Here is a 14,598-nt window from a genome sequence, read left to right on the forward strand (position 1 = left end):
ACATAACCCGCTAACGCGGATTATGTATTTTTCCTGCAATGTCACTACCTTCATATCCCAAATGAATCACCACAGAAAGCATTTTATTATTTAAGTGAATTTCAAATAGTCACTAGACATAGAAATGCAACCCGGAATACCCAACTCTTTTTTGCTATAGCAAATTACATTACTTCAAATCACAGTAGATCCTGATAAGCCAGAAATATCATACTCACACAACGGTATTTTAAGATCTTTATGTCGCAGTAGTTTTTCAAAAGAAATAGATTGTAATGAGTACAGTCGTTTGACCAGTTCCGAAGAGGGTACAGATTTGGAGGTGCTGTAAATGTTCCTGGGTTTTATATTTAGATCTGATTTTTTGGCCGATATACACCATATCCCTACTGATATAACTGCAATTATATTACTGCATTTAATCTTTTTAAAATAAAATTTTATTCTAACAAATTACAGTAAACTTATTACATTCTATTAAGCGTGTCAGTTATTTTGCATACTTTCTGTTGTCACTTTTTTTCATTTTGATCATCGTATAGCACACTATTAAAATGTTTAAAAACGATAAAATACTTTATCATCATTTAGTTTTTTGTAAAATTAACTCAAAAATGGGTAGGGATTTGATACAGGAAATTCGGACTGAAACATTTATTAAAAATTGTAAATGAAAACTTAATGCTTTGTATTTATTTCGTGTCGCTGCCATTCATTAACTGTATTTCATTTTTAAAAGAGTTTAGCAATTTATATTATTTTCACAATTAAGAAAATATCAAACATAGTGTAAAATAAGATTTTTCCTAAATATTTCAAAAAAATATTCAATGGCCAATAACTCAAAAAGTACGTCATTGGCCTACTTTTTTGAAAGTGAAAAATAACACTACAATGATTGGTCTATAACACAATACATTGTTTTTCATTATCATCGGTGGATTTTTTTTTCATTCTGAGTAAACGTATACATTAAAGCGCTGAATCAAATCGTCGTCAACACGTTGAAATTTCAATTTCTGCTAAATATCGTACACATTAAATATATTACGTTTATAGTATATTCAATGTACACTACACAATCAATAAATGTTTTATCACAATAGATTCAAATCAGAGAGTGCTAACCATAATTTATTATTGAATAAAACAAAATTGATTTACAATTGCTTGTTATTATACACGAATCCGGAAACACTTAATTTACAAATAAAAAAAAAATTCTTTACATGTATGTGTCCAAGTTGAGATGTCTTTTTTCGCGCGTTTGTGAAAAGGGCATCTGTTAACATTGTAATTACAAGAACTGCGTTAAGAAAGAAAAAAAGATCAGCATTAAAATTTAAAAAAAAAACTTGGAGAATGTGTATCAAAATTGCTTGGTCATGTACATTTATCAATACATAAACTGTATCTTCACATGCACTTTTCTAGTAAACAAACATGTATACGATTCCGTATCGTCTCACAATTCTATGGCATCTTTATTAGTCATGCATACCGATTTTTGAAATACAATACTGATAAAAATAGACCCTATTAGATGATAATCATTTCACTGTATATATGAATTGGAACATACAAGTAGTAACAGTTCATTTTTTTTTATAATTTGTAGTAGTAATACGTATATGAATATAGTATACATTGACTCATATGTATCAAGACAGATAAAAGTATTACTAAGAACTTCAATTTTGGTTTATGTATAGTAAATCAGGTTGGTGATGTGTATTAGCTCAATCAATTTGTCAATTTGTTGGAAAGTTCACTTATATATTAGCACCCAAATTATTACAAGTTACATTGAATTTTCATCACTTTACCCTGTGATGTCTCAGCCACAAAGAGGTTGTCCTTAGTGTCCACACATAAACCACATGGCATGACTAAATGGGAGTTGTCAATGTAGCGGAGGAAATTGCCTATTTGATCCAAGATGTGGATACGGTGGTTGTCACAGTCTGCTGTTAAGACTCGACTCTGGCTGTCTGTAGCAATACCAAATGGAAAAAATGGTTTCTCGGTCTTTGAGGGAAGACCTGTGTATATAAACTGGAGTTCCCCGGCCTGATTGACCACCACTACTGCACCGGCTTCATTGTCAGCTACACAGATATCTAGGTTCTTGTTCTCACATATGTACTTAGGAGAAGCATTAGATGAATAGAAAGGCTGTCCTTTGTCATCAAATTGAATGGTTTGTTTTTTAGTTGAGCCAGAGTAACGTACAACTTTTGATCGTTTTTGATCATCACTGACTATTGCAACTAGGAGCCCTCCAGAGGAGGTACTACATAAATTGCACGGTCTCCAACTCCCTAACTTGATTATCTTCTGTATCTGTGTATTTTTCACTATGTTTACAGTTTTGTCCTCGTAATCAGTATAAACTAGTTCACCATCTTGTGTTACTGCTACGTCTGATGGCGTGTTCCCTGACTTGGTTTGGATTGATTTCACTAGTTTACTATGGATGTTGTATAGTCTGATCATGCTGTCTAGACCACGCGTCCAAACTTCTTGGTCATTTTGACATGCCACACTGTATAAAGTATTGGTTTTTCCATACGCAGTGTTTATTTCTGTGATGAAAAATGTAGATGACGCTGACAGAGAACCGATCTGTCGATGAATTTGTTTCCTGTTAATTGTTTGAGGAATAAACTTGGGTAGAGAAACAACAATTTTAGGGGGTATGGTTTGAAATTCGGTATTTCTGGGTTTATAGGAGAAGACTTCATTAGAATTAAGTAACTGAGTTAATTTAGCACTAGTTTGAGTGATGTCAGAAATACTGTTGTTAATTTCATCTTCTAGCTTTTGTAAATCAACCATGCATTTATACTTCATCTTATCTACATCAGATTGGAGCTTCTTAATAGCGATGTCTATTTCTCTGTGCAAGGCTTCACCGTGTTTGTTAATTGCTATTGTCAATTTCATGGCATTTTCATTTAGACCATCTTTTTGAACTAGGATGTTAAATGCAATTTCTTTGTATTTAGGATAAATAGAATTTTCAAATTCTTTCAAATCTCTTTGTATTATTTTTTTCTTCTGTTTTAGTACATTCAAAATGTTAACTTGTGTATGTTCTAAATGTTTACCTGAGGAGACACACTCAAAACAAAAAGGAACGTCACATTGTTTACAATAAAGGTCACATAAATTTGTAGGATGTTTTGAACACTTAGGATAAAGTCTCCCGCGCTCGTTAAATGGCACTATTTGATGTTCTTCAGATTTATGAGAGAGATGTTCATTCTTACAGGTAAAACACAGATGCATGCGGCAAAATGCACAGTGCAAAGGGGGTACAGGAGCTTCACAGAGATGACATCGTACAACATCCTGGAGATTAAACTCAGAGTCCATGTTAAAAAAAACCTATGGGTTTGTTAGAGCCCTATAAAAATAATAATAACTGAAGATGAATATTAATCATTGTTTAAGAAATGTTATTTTTTACTCGTGTTAAAGAAAGCTAATGTAAACAAACCTGACACGTTAAAAATTATCGCCTCTTTGAAATATTCTGTATCCTATGTTTTTTAAAAATATTTCTTGATAAATTTGACGACTTTGTGATCAAGTCTTGAGATATTTGTTACGTTTGAAACACCTAACTTAATAATTATTAATAAACAAGCTACAAACCTTTCAAATTGAAAGTGGACATTTCCAGAATTTCACTCCCTGGTTTTTATACCTTAAAAGATTATCGAAAGATTTAAATGTTTGGCGATGGGGCTCTTTTTAGGGCATTCTAGATTTGTCTACCATTTGTCTTATATTTACATATAGAAACAGATTTTATAAAGCAAAATGAGCTCTTATTGAGACGATATTAAAATGATATTGATTGTTAATCAACATATTCAAATGAAATTAAAATTTAAAAAAATCCTCGATCCTTTCCCTCCCTCCCACTGATAAGGAATTTTAAATTTATTGGTGACCAAAAAATCCCCCTTTTCTTGTCTATATCTAAAAGGTATTTAAAACACCTTGCAAGATAAAATATTGTTTTAGTTCATTTCAAAAACGTTTGTGTTTTGTTTCATTTTATCTTTCCTTGTCTCCAGTTCAATCAGTTTCATCAGATAATTACAACATTATTTTCAAACACATTGATTACATAGATTATTAACCATGCATGAAAAAAATGATTTTTTTAACTGCATGGACTCTGTTTAATGTAAGATACTATGAGATGATATGATGATATTGCAGTTATATTGTATTTATAATAATATAGATTATTGAAAAGAATATGAGGTAAAAACAATTATTTTATATTTGGTATAGAACCCCCCAGAAGTTTTGCATCCTTGTTATGAAGAAAGGCACGCGATTTTATCACACCCTAAGTATCACCATCCCCTTTTTCAGCCATTATCACATCCTTTTTATACCTTTTCTGAAAACCTTTGCACTGTTTATTTAGGATTACTTCGGATATTCTACTCTTTTATTAAGTCTTTCCACCTTTCAGATGAAAGACCTTTAGTAAGTCTTATGTTTTCTATGAGCATTAATCTATCTTTTCTTCTCTTTATTTCTAGGAGGCCGCTTTTTTTTATTTTCAGGGATATTTAAGCATTTGTTTCCTTCTGTTATTGACCATTAAAAGTTATGATCCTTTTAAGGACGTTGGATCCTGCGATCAAAAGTCTTTGTTTTTTTAAGTATTCTTTTAACATCTACACACATAGCTAAACCAAAATTCAAAACAAAATGTTGGGGTCTCTATGCTCTTTTCGGTGCTACGGTTCATATGTAATATGACCTTTCTGCACTGAGAGTGCAAATTCCACATGAAACATGGTATCAAATATCAATTTACATTGTTTAGAATTAATAAAATTAAAATCATCATAAAGAAAAAGGTTACGATATTTTCACATTATTAATATTTTGACATTTTTGCACCAAAAAACCAACTATTTTTTAATTAAAAAATTCAACATGAAATAAAATTTATTAAAAAGTCTCAAACTGTTTATCAAATTTTGACAGACTTGTTAAAAAAAGGTATGGGTCTATATTGTTAATTTTGAGATATAGCATGAAATAAACTAATTTCAAGGGAAAATTTGATTTCATTTTTTCTTGACTTTTATTAAGAAATGAACTCAATGTCTACCCAAGTTATACTCGTATAACCTGGGTTGGGGCAATTTACGTTGTATAATCCGCGAAGCGGATTATAAAAAAGCGTAAATTGCTCCAACCCAGGTTATACGAGTATAACTTGGGTAGATATTGAGTTCATTCCTTATAATTTAATTTTCTGGAATTTGCTGTACAAATTGGGTCCGTTTTACTTTTAAAAATGATATAAATCTGTTCAAAATTCATACGTAACGTCAAGTGAATTAGTACGTTGGTGCATTGTGACGTGTCTTGTGACGTGCAAACCAGGTTATACAAATTTAACTAAATTTTTCTATCCAATCAAATGCCGCGTTACAACCAGAATTAAATTATTGAAATATAAGTTAATAAATCCCAATATATGTCGATAGAAATGTTGAAATATTGTTAAAATATGTTTTTTGAAACAACACAAAGATATCTTAATGCATAAACTATCTGGAAATTTGGTCTGCATTGAAAAATAAGAAAGCTACAATTACGGTGCTCTAAAACAACTGAGTTATGAAAAATGATCATTTTTTTTCTTAAAAACCTTCCGCCACAAAATATAGTCCCCTACTAAACTCTGTAAATATATAATGTTCCTTAACTATTTCATTCAATATAGTTCATATGGCATTATAAAAAGAGAATTTACAAGTAGAGTTCATATATGACACAATATTTTTAGACTAGAGGTTACCCAAAATGGCCACCCCAAATCAGAGGAACAAACCTCTTTAATCATTGAATCATTTTTTTAAAGATGTGGTCTCATAACTGCAATCGTGTGTGCATACAAATTTAATAACACGCGCTAGCGTGTTATGATAATTTGTTTGCACACACCGTTACAGTTATGAGACCACATCTTTCAAAAAACACTGATTCAATGCTTATATTTACGTTTTTTAGAATTTATTTTCTTCCCGCAAATATGACTTATTTTTTAAAAAGCTCTGTTTTATTCAACAAGTAATGCGACATTAACGGAAGAGCCACTGGAACAACCGAATTATGCTGACAAAACTAGTGCACAGCGTTTCAAATTCTAATAACACAATTTTATTTTTCTTCCGGTAATTTTAAGAATTTACTTTTGGCATACTAAGAAATTAATCAATTGAATTCATTTAATCGCCAAAATATATTTACATAAATGAAATATTTATCAGCGTTAGTATAATATCAGGTCGTGATCCGGTCTGAAATCGCGAGAAGAGTCAGTTCATGAACATGCTCTTCGAGAAATATTGAAGGAGTACTGAATGTATGCATACGCCCCACTTTTGGTGATTTGGTCTTCTGTGTTATCCGTAAATATCACTCAAATCAACCAATGCAAGCTCTTCTGTTGTTAGGTTTTCTATTTACAGGCTTGTGTAATCAATATTCACTTGGCGGGCACATCAGTTTTATTCAGAGTAAGTTGAAAAAAATATCAGAAAGGTACTTTAAAAGATATTTACTATAAACACAGGGAATTCTTAAAGCAAATACTTGAAAAAACAAAAATAATCTCTTAAAAAAAATTTATGGCTTTGTGGTTTTCGCAATTTCTAGTACAAGATATATAACAGATTATATATTTTTTGAATACTTTACATGTTTTAAGCAATCTAGCAAATTATTATAAAATATGAAGGTGGTAAGACCTCTAATTGTTCGAAAACAATTATCTACTATCACTCTTTTTGTGTTAATTCTGAAGTCAAAATTATGACTTTATGAATATTTCAGTATAGATGAAATCATAGTACATTTGGACGTCAAAAATACGCGGTTTTAAGTACTTAACAAGTTTACGAGTATTATAACTAGATTTTAAATAGAATGATGTTAAACAAAACATACTAAATAAAGTACCGATTTATAAAAAAAAAGTTTTATTTGGTTTAACAATGTAATCAACTGATTTGTACCACCGAAACCGGTCCTAATTATTTATATACCATCCAATGTGAATGAAAGATCTGCCGGATTATTAACCTGTAGACACCCACTATTGTTAGATTCTGATTCGACCCAGAGACGATGAGTATATGTGGGATGAATATCCCAGATAGTCTTCTAAGGAGATGTGGCAAGAGTTGTCATCCTTGTTTATCATCTGTACTGTATTTGTTCTTTAATCTTACAGTTTACATGTGACAAAGCGTCAGTACAAATTCCATTAAGCATTAATTCTGATCCTGGGGGATTCCCGGTATAAAGGGAACGATGTTTTCTATTACGGTCTATCGCTACAACTGAACCGGGAAAAATAGAGTCTGAAACCACGACATTCCAATTGTTGTTCACTCTTGTATAACTTGATCTATACATACCGCATTGTAGATTCCGATTTGACGAAAACCAGCAGATATATCGTAGTATTCATGCATTGTCTGCTCTCTTTACAATCATGGTGGTTCTTTCCATATGCTATGACAGCTTGTAACGTTGTAATTTCTATCTACATGGAAAAAAAATCATTCTCTTCGTTGATCCATATTCACTAAGTAAATATTACTAACGGACACACGATGGGGACCCGTTAGTTTTTTTTTAGAGCAGGTACGTTAGTATTATCGTGCAAATAACTAATAGATTGTATTATTAATATAATTAGAACATAGAAAATAAGCATCTTATTTAAAATCATACCATAGTATTTTTTCATCACTCGAACAAAACGAGAAACTTTCGCTTAAGAATGAAATTTACTCAACATGAAAAAAAAATGACGAAAATGAAAATTCATTGTTTAAATATTATAAACTTTTGACTGAAGTTTAAGTTTTTAATTTCTAAAAATAGGCTAATGACCTACTTTTTGAGTAAATACTTGTTAAACATTTGTTCAATGAACAGTACCATAATCCCTACAAAATTCACATTGATTTAAATTTTATGCGGAGTGAAATTGTTACTTTAAAAAACATAAATATTGTAATATTTAAGAAGTAAAAAATGAAAAAATGTTAACGCATGACTGACTACGCCCGAGGGTCGACGCACGACGACGGATAAAAACCTATTTCAATAGACTCAGCTGACTTTAAAACTACTTCAGCAATGTATTTGTATATTCGCTTCATATCCAAAATTTATGTATAATCAAATTTCACGTTTTCAATCATATCATATGTTTGAATGTTCGTAGGCGAAAACGATAATAGTAAAAGGAATGTAATTCTCGTAGGCTTAGAAAACGAAATGGCTGCATGTATATTGTTATTTGAGTTCCAATGAGTTTGTAAAACATTCGTCTTATTAAGATAAAGCTTGAATTGGGACACACACAAACCCCCCCCCCCCAAAAAAAAAATAATTAAAAAAACCCAATTAAATAATGCTTTGATTTTTCTACACAAAAAGACCCCAGAGAATTGTAAAAAACGTTTCAGTTTCCCTGAAGTAAACAACATTAAGTGAGAAAAAACCTGCTTTAGAAGTTTTATAACTTAAGATTCCATAATATTTAATCATACATGGGGGTAAAACGTTAAAAAATAAATTGTGATTAATAAAAAGAAAGAGTCTTAACAACAAACAAAAATTGTGTTGTTCTGATGGGGGTTCACATCTTCACAAGTTATTTATCTGTCATTTTTATTGTAGTTAGAATGTACTTACCTAGGCGTGCATGTATACTAGTGTATATGAACATTTATGTTCTTATTCGTTTCACTCAAACGAACATAAAATATTTATGAAATAAACACAAACTCGTGAGTAGGATGTGAAGCGCTCTGAAAGTGCAGTTTTAATTAATTCCAATATAACAATAATTTCTTTCTTTCAAAACCAAATCTTCCACATCTACAAAATAAAATTGCAAATTTTAGACAGTGGATACATCTATATATTATACAATATGAAGCAAAGGGCGGGTGGGTGGGACTTACATGACTGCACGAAAAAGAGCCTTCGAATGGCTTTACCAGTCAGTACACAATAACTTTCACGGTCATTCATAGCCTGTGCTATGAATATCAATAGTGTCACCTGACTAGGTGACAATAATAACAACCAATAGATGTAAAGAATAAACAAACACTACCACATGTTTAAGTAACATTAATAAATACATGGTAAGTATACTTAGCCTTTCCACACTTAATAATTAAAAGTTTCTACCCGAAACTCTAACGGAATTTGATTGTTAGATAGCAATGCAAGATGCCCGTGTCAAGTTATGCAAATTCATTCATTGATAGTGTGTGTGTGTGTTTTAACAGAATAATTAACGACACTCTGTACTATTTACTTGCACCAGTGCGTGTAAACGTTGACCTTTGATAAGACGTTAACGCATACGTTTGCCTTTAAAAAGCGGAGCTGCCCTACTAGATTTTGTGCCCTTGAACATTTGCGTCAAAACTATATTTGTCGTTCGTCAATATACTTCATTGTGTAGTAATGATTTACATGTAATACCAATTTAAAAATAATAAGGTTGAATCGTCTGGAAAACCGCATGGTACCCCTTATAATTTTAATATTTTACTATATGATATATTGTGACCAGACTTTTATAATTTTGTGCGGGTACAATTTTAATTACTGTGTCGTTAAAATAAAAATAAAGAGGGGGAAATGTAAGAGGTTTTTCTCTTTTGGGGTTAGGACATTTTTATTTTCAAGCATTTTATTTAGTAAAATACAAAAATAATTCAGGGTACCATACGGCTTTCCATACAATCGGTTGTACGAAAAGTTTTATTTACCATGCCTGGACACCACACAATGATGCAGTAGAATGGAGTTTTTTTCCTAAAAAAGATTAATGACTTTATACATCAACATACTGTTGACAACTTTTGACAATTTATTAAAACAAATATCACATTCAGTCTTTATTGTGTATTTTTTAACAATTGGCATCATATACCTGTGACTTTTTTAAAAACTATCACAACCAAACTTTTGCTAATCATGAAAACTAGTATATCTATTAGATGTTTACAGAAAATATATCTGAGGAAAAAAGGCAACTACAATTTATTCACGAAGTCATTATATGGACTGTAAGTTTATAAGTATTATAATTGACATATCACACCGACGTCTTAAGAATGTCCACAGTTATGAATACCAAATCAACGGAATGGACACCCCGTAAGAGATTGTTCATTCCCATTACAGCTGACATCATCCATCCATATTTGCCCGACTCCTTTACCGAAATAAGCATTGGTTGTCGCTTCTGCTGATCTATTAGAAAAATATTTTTATTTTTGCTTTATTTAACATACATACTAAAAATTTGTAAAAAATTAATAAATAAAGTTAATTAAGATCTGATTTTACCTTTTTAATTTATTCTGATTTAACAATACATTAATAATGCATAAACATAATGACCACTAAATCTTGTACATGAAAAAAATGACAATAACAAACTGTCAACCATCTCAAAAATCCGTACAATGATATGCTATTCAAAGCAGGGAAACACAGACCTCTAAATAGATAGAGGTAGGGTCAGCTGCCCAGGAGGAGTGAGCATCCTCTGCTGACCGGTCACACCTATGTCATATATATAGATGTATAACTATAATCATAACTTTTTACTTTAAACCAGGTTCTCGATATCAACGTTGTTGCAAATACTCATCGCCGCTCATTCGTTCTTATTTAGAGTAAAATGAGGTCGAACCTAACCGCGAGTTGTTTGTCTTTTGAACTCTTGTTAAAGTAATAAGCACACTAAAAGACAAATAACTCCTCTGTTTATTTTTAAAAAATTCTTTTAATAAGATGATAGATGGAGTTATACTTCTTTGTGATACTCTATGGTAAACAAGATCAAGTAATATTTTAATGGTAAATGTTATTATTCAAGTTTTATACTATAACTATATAAGCAATGAAAAAAGCATAACAGGGGGTATTTTGTATTATAGAAGAATGTGCTTTACGGTCTTTTATTTAAAACTGTTTTATATTTTATAGACCTGAATTTATTTGCCCAAAAATCAAACGTTAATTCAAATTAAATGATCAGAAGTCGAACCCAGAAACTAATTGAAAGTATTAAAGGACGATTATTTAAATTCAGTGTATTAGCTTATAAAAATAAGATATTATATTTTGCAGTACGATTAAAATTCAAATTTGATTTAAAAGTATTCCCTAAATGATTTTGCATATTTTAAAAGCATTTCCATTTCCGAACTATGCAGACATTTAACTAGTTTTGTTAATTCCATGCATTTTTAAGTTCCACCAGACCATAACAATGGAAATTAAATTGGTCTGTTTTTTATGAAGTGCACTCAAGAAGTTAATTTTTACAGCACCAGTGACGGAAATTTGCCCGCTTACTAGTTTTGATGTATCACTAGGAAATCGCAAAATATTGTCGTTCACGAAAACAAAAGTTTATTGACAGTGGTTAAATTGACAGAAACATGCAAAGCTTTGTAATTTAAACCACAAGTTATATATTGTCTCACATGCCGATGTCGATCTCATCATTACATAAACTCTTACTTTCGTCCTAAGCGGCCTAACGCAGGTGTTCAGATTCACATTTTTTTATTACCAGAAACTAGAATATTACGCTGCGAAAAAAGTTTAATAATGATATAAATTCTTTTGTTAACGCTGTTTTAAAAGAAGTAATGTAATATTTTTGTATTTTTTTTATACATTTTTTAATTAATACAGAAACCCTATGATGACGGAACTTTTTCGTAGTTTTTGGCAGCTCAGCGACTTTATATTCTTTGACTGAATAGAATATAATAACACTAAAAAGTACTTCCTCAAACAGATAACAATATCGTGCCATATAATATCATTTAGAATGCCATATGCATGCATGAAGATATAATAGCAGTCAATGTTATACCCATCGTATCCCAGCATTCTACAGACAACTTGAGCATTGTTAGTATTCCAGATGTCATCACAGACGGTTCCCCAGACGTTGTTAAGCAATACTTCTAAGCGTCCTTCTACACGTCCCTCTTTATCTAGACTCCCGTTTACCAGTCTTACTTGCAAAGTTACTGAAATTAAAAACAGGGAAGTTTACATAAAACCATCGCAGGTACGCCCACACGTTGAATTTATCAAGCACTAGAAATGATCAGCGACAAAAACAATTTAAACATAAAAAATCGGGAAAAATTGTCCTTTCTTCATGGCACCCAAATATTCTTTATGTAAAATTTCATATAACAAAAGAACAATTAATATGCATCAAATCGGGATTTGTAAAATTCAATAAATTCATTGGAAGATTTATTTTCTTTATTCTTGTTTTCCCCCAAAAAAGTAAAGAAATGATGAATTTATAAAATAATTATTGCTCTTTAAAATAATCTAAATCTTCCCGACGGGAATGCAGACAGAATTACCAACTGTTGTTCGAACACATTTTGAGTAAGGATTACACGTCACATCTCCGCAAGTTTTGTTTACCTATCATCAAAATTTAAAAAAAGGGAAAAGTTTTAATCTATGCGTTGAAATAGATCTATAGTCACAACGTGATTTTAAAAAAAATGTACTATTGGTCTGTAAGTTTTTGAGACTTGGTATGTTTGGTCACTTTTACACAGGTCATAATCATCATTAACTTTAATGTTTAGGTGTTCTTAACAGCTTAAGTAACTAAAGGGCGTTTCATGATATCTATATCTATTACAATAACCTGTAAAAACATTGCATCTGATAATATACAAAAACTGTAAGGTAATTATAGGGTAAAAATAAATCAATTTTATGTTTTAAACATTTGAGAATTTTTAGACCTAATAAAGAAAAATGATATTTAATTCACACATTGTATTATTCCGCGAAATAAAAAAAATAATCTTAGTTATAAAGTACATATACATTTACAAATGTAAATGCAAAGAAACCTTGACAAAAATGAAAAAAAAAATAAAAAAAAATGTTTTCTATAGATTTGATTGTAATAGATAGATTTACAAATTGATGACGTCACGACTGAAAGTGAAATGTTATGTAAGTTGGACAGCATTTACAATACAAGAAATATAAGAACTCTTATATAGTATTTCGACTTGTTTTGTTGCACACAAAACAAGAGGATAATTAAATAGATATCAAAATATTCGCTAAGAGGTATGTAATTTTACGAATATTCCTCCGCCAGGCTTTCCTCTGTTGTTTTTGTTTTATCATATAAAATATCAACTAGAACAACACCCCGTATATTTTGAACTTCACATAAAATACTTATCAATCGTCTGATCAATGCTCAAATTTAAAAGTTTTGCTACAATTATGTGTCTTGTTGCTTTAGTGCATCATACCGTTTTTCGTGCAAACGTTTACTGTACAAAGATTGGAAAGATTTTTTTAGTACTGGATATATAACTATTGCATCTATAAGAAAATATAGGATTCTAGCAGTAGTTTTTATGGAACTGAAATGTATATTTTTAAGTGGAAATCTCGTCTTAGAGTTGTTCTACCTCATTTTATAATCCGGAATACATGTAGGATATTAAAGCGTATCACGTGATGATACACCGAATGGGTAGTAAAGAACTACCCGAATCTTTTCATTGACATCTTTTTACAAGGAAAATACAAAGTTTTTGGTCTCATTGTAAATGGTAATTAATCTTACAATTTAGTGTGTTAGTGTCAAAATAAGACGCTAAATATTGCATATGCTTCCTTAACCTATGTTTTCAATAATCAGATTTAATTTTCGGCCGCTGAAAACATACTGAATAAAAGAAACTTACCGGGTGATGTACTTCTCTAAAGACATAGTCGCTGTCGTTAATCAAAAAATAAGAATAAGGAAAAAAGATGTATTTCCTTCCACTGTTCAGCTCACAAACAAAGTCCTTGCGATTGTAGTTGATAGACAAACAAGCGCTGTAGGCCTCACATTCCAAGAAACACATCAGCAAACCGAGTTTTTCTAATACCACAAAAGGTGTCATTGGTAATTTCTCCCCGAACTTGTAGACCTCTTCAGTTGATAAAACTTTAGGATTACAGATGCATATGATGAAAACAAAAAAGAATAAGTGGAATTACTACATTTTTTGACATATTTATTTTTGTGCATTGATAAATAATGCTGGTTGTATCCCGATCATGTGAACTTAAAAAGTGTTTTACAAACATGAACTAAAGTAAACAAACCAGGAGTATTTTTATATCAATTTGCCTGATGTATGTTTCCGTTCTAAAAGAGAAGCATACACCTAATTTTTTCAACCATATGCATACTACAAAATCTGATTGGCTACAAGATTGCAATAGAGGATGGATTTTACTAAGTTTATATTTGCATGCGTTTCCAACATTTTTTGTTCAATGAAAATTTGATGACACAAGAATGATGTCTTTGTCTTTTTATTCAATACAATTCAATACAGTTTACTTACCCTATTGGTGTTATCAGTTACAGGATTGACTCTCTACGTGAAAGAAAAAGCGGACTAAGAAACTGAAATTAACAATACTACGTAT

The 14,598-nt window shown here is 30.9% G+C and overlaps 1 protein-coding gene and 1 pseudogene across 1 annotated transcript; both read right to left on the bottom strand.

Moving 5' to 3' along the window:
• Positions 1-1,119: 1,119 nt before the first annotated feature.
• Positions 1,120-3,719, bottom strand: LOC128184050 (uncharacterized). Its single transcript, XM_052853376.1, has 2 exons — positions 3,661-3,719; positions 1,120-3,409 (listed from the first exon to the last, which is right to left on the bottom strand). Exon 2 carries the CDS (start codon positions 3,376-3,378, stop codon positions 1,795-1,797), a length of 1,584 nt encoding a protein of 527 aa, XP_052709336.1. The 5' UTR covers positions 3,379-3,409; positions 3,661-3,719; the 3' UTR covers positions 1,120-1,794.
• Positions 3,720-10,169: 6,450 nt separating this feature from the next.
• On the bottom strand, positions 10,170-14,250 carry LOC128185170 (uncharacterized; annotated as a pseudogene).
• Positions 14,251-14,598: the final 348 nt, after the last annotated feature.

This window comes from Crassostrea angulata, chromosome 5 (genome assembly GCF_025612915.1).
Source record: "Crassostrea angulata isolate pt1a10 chromosome 5, ASM2561291v2, whole genome shotgun sequence".
In the NCBI taxonomy this organism is placed as follows: domain Eukaryota; kingdom Metazoa; phylum Mollusca; class Bivalvia; order Ostreida; family Ostreidae; genus Magallana; species Magallana angulata.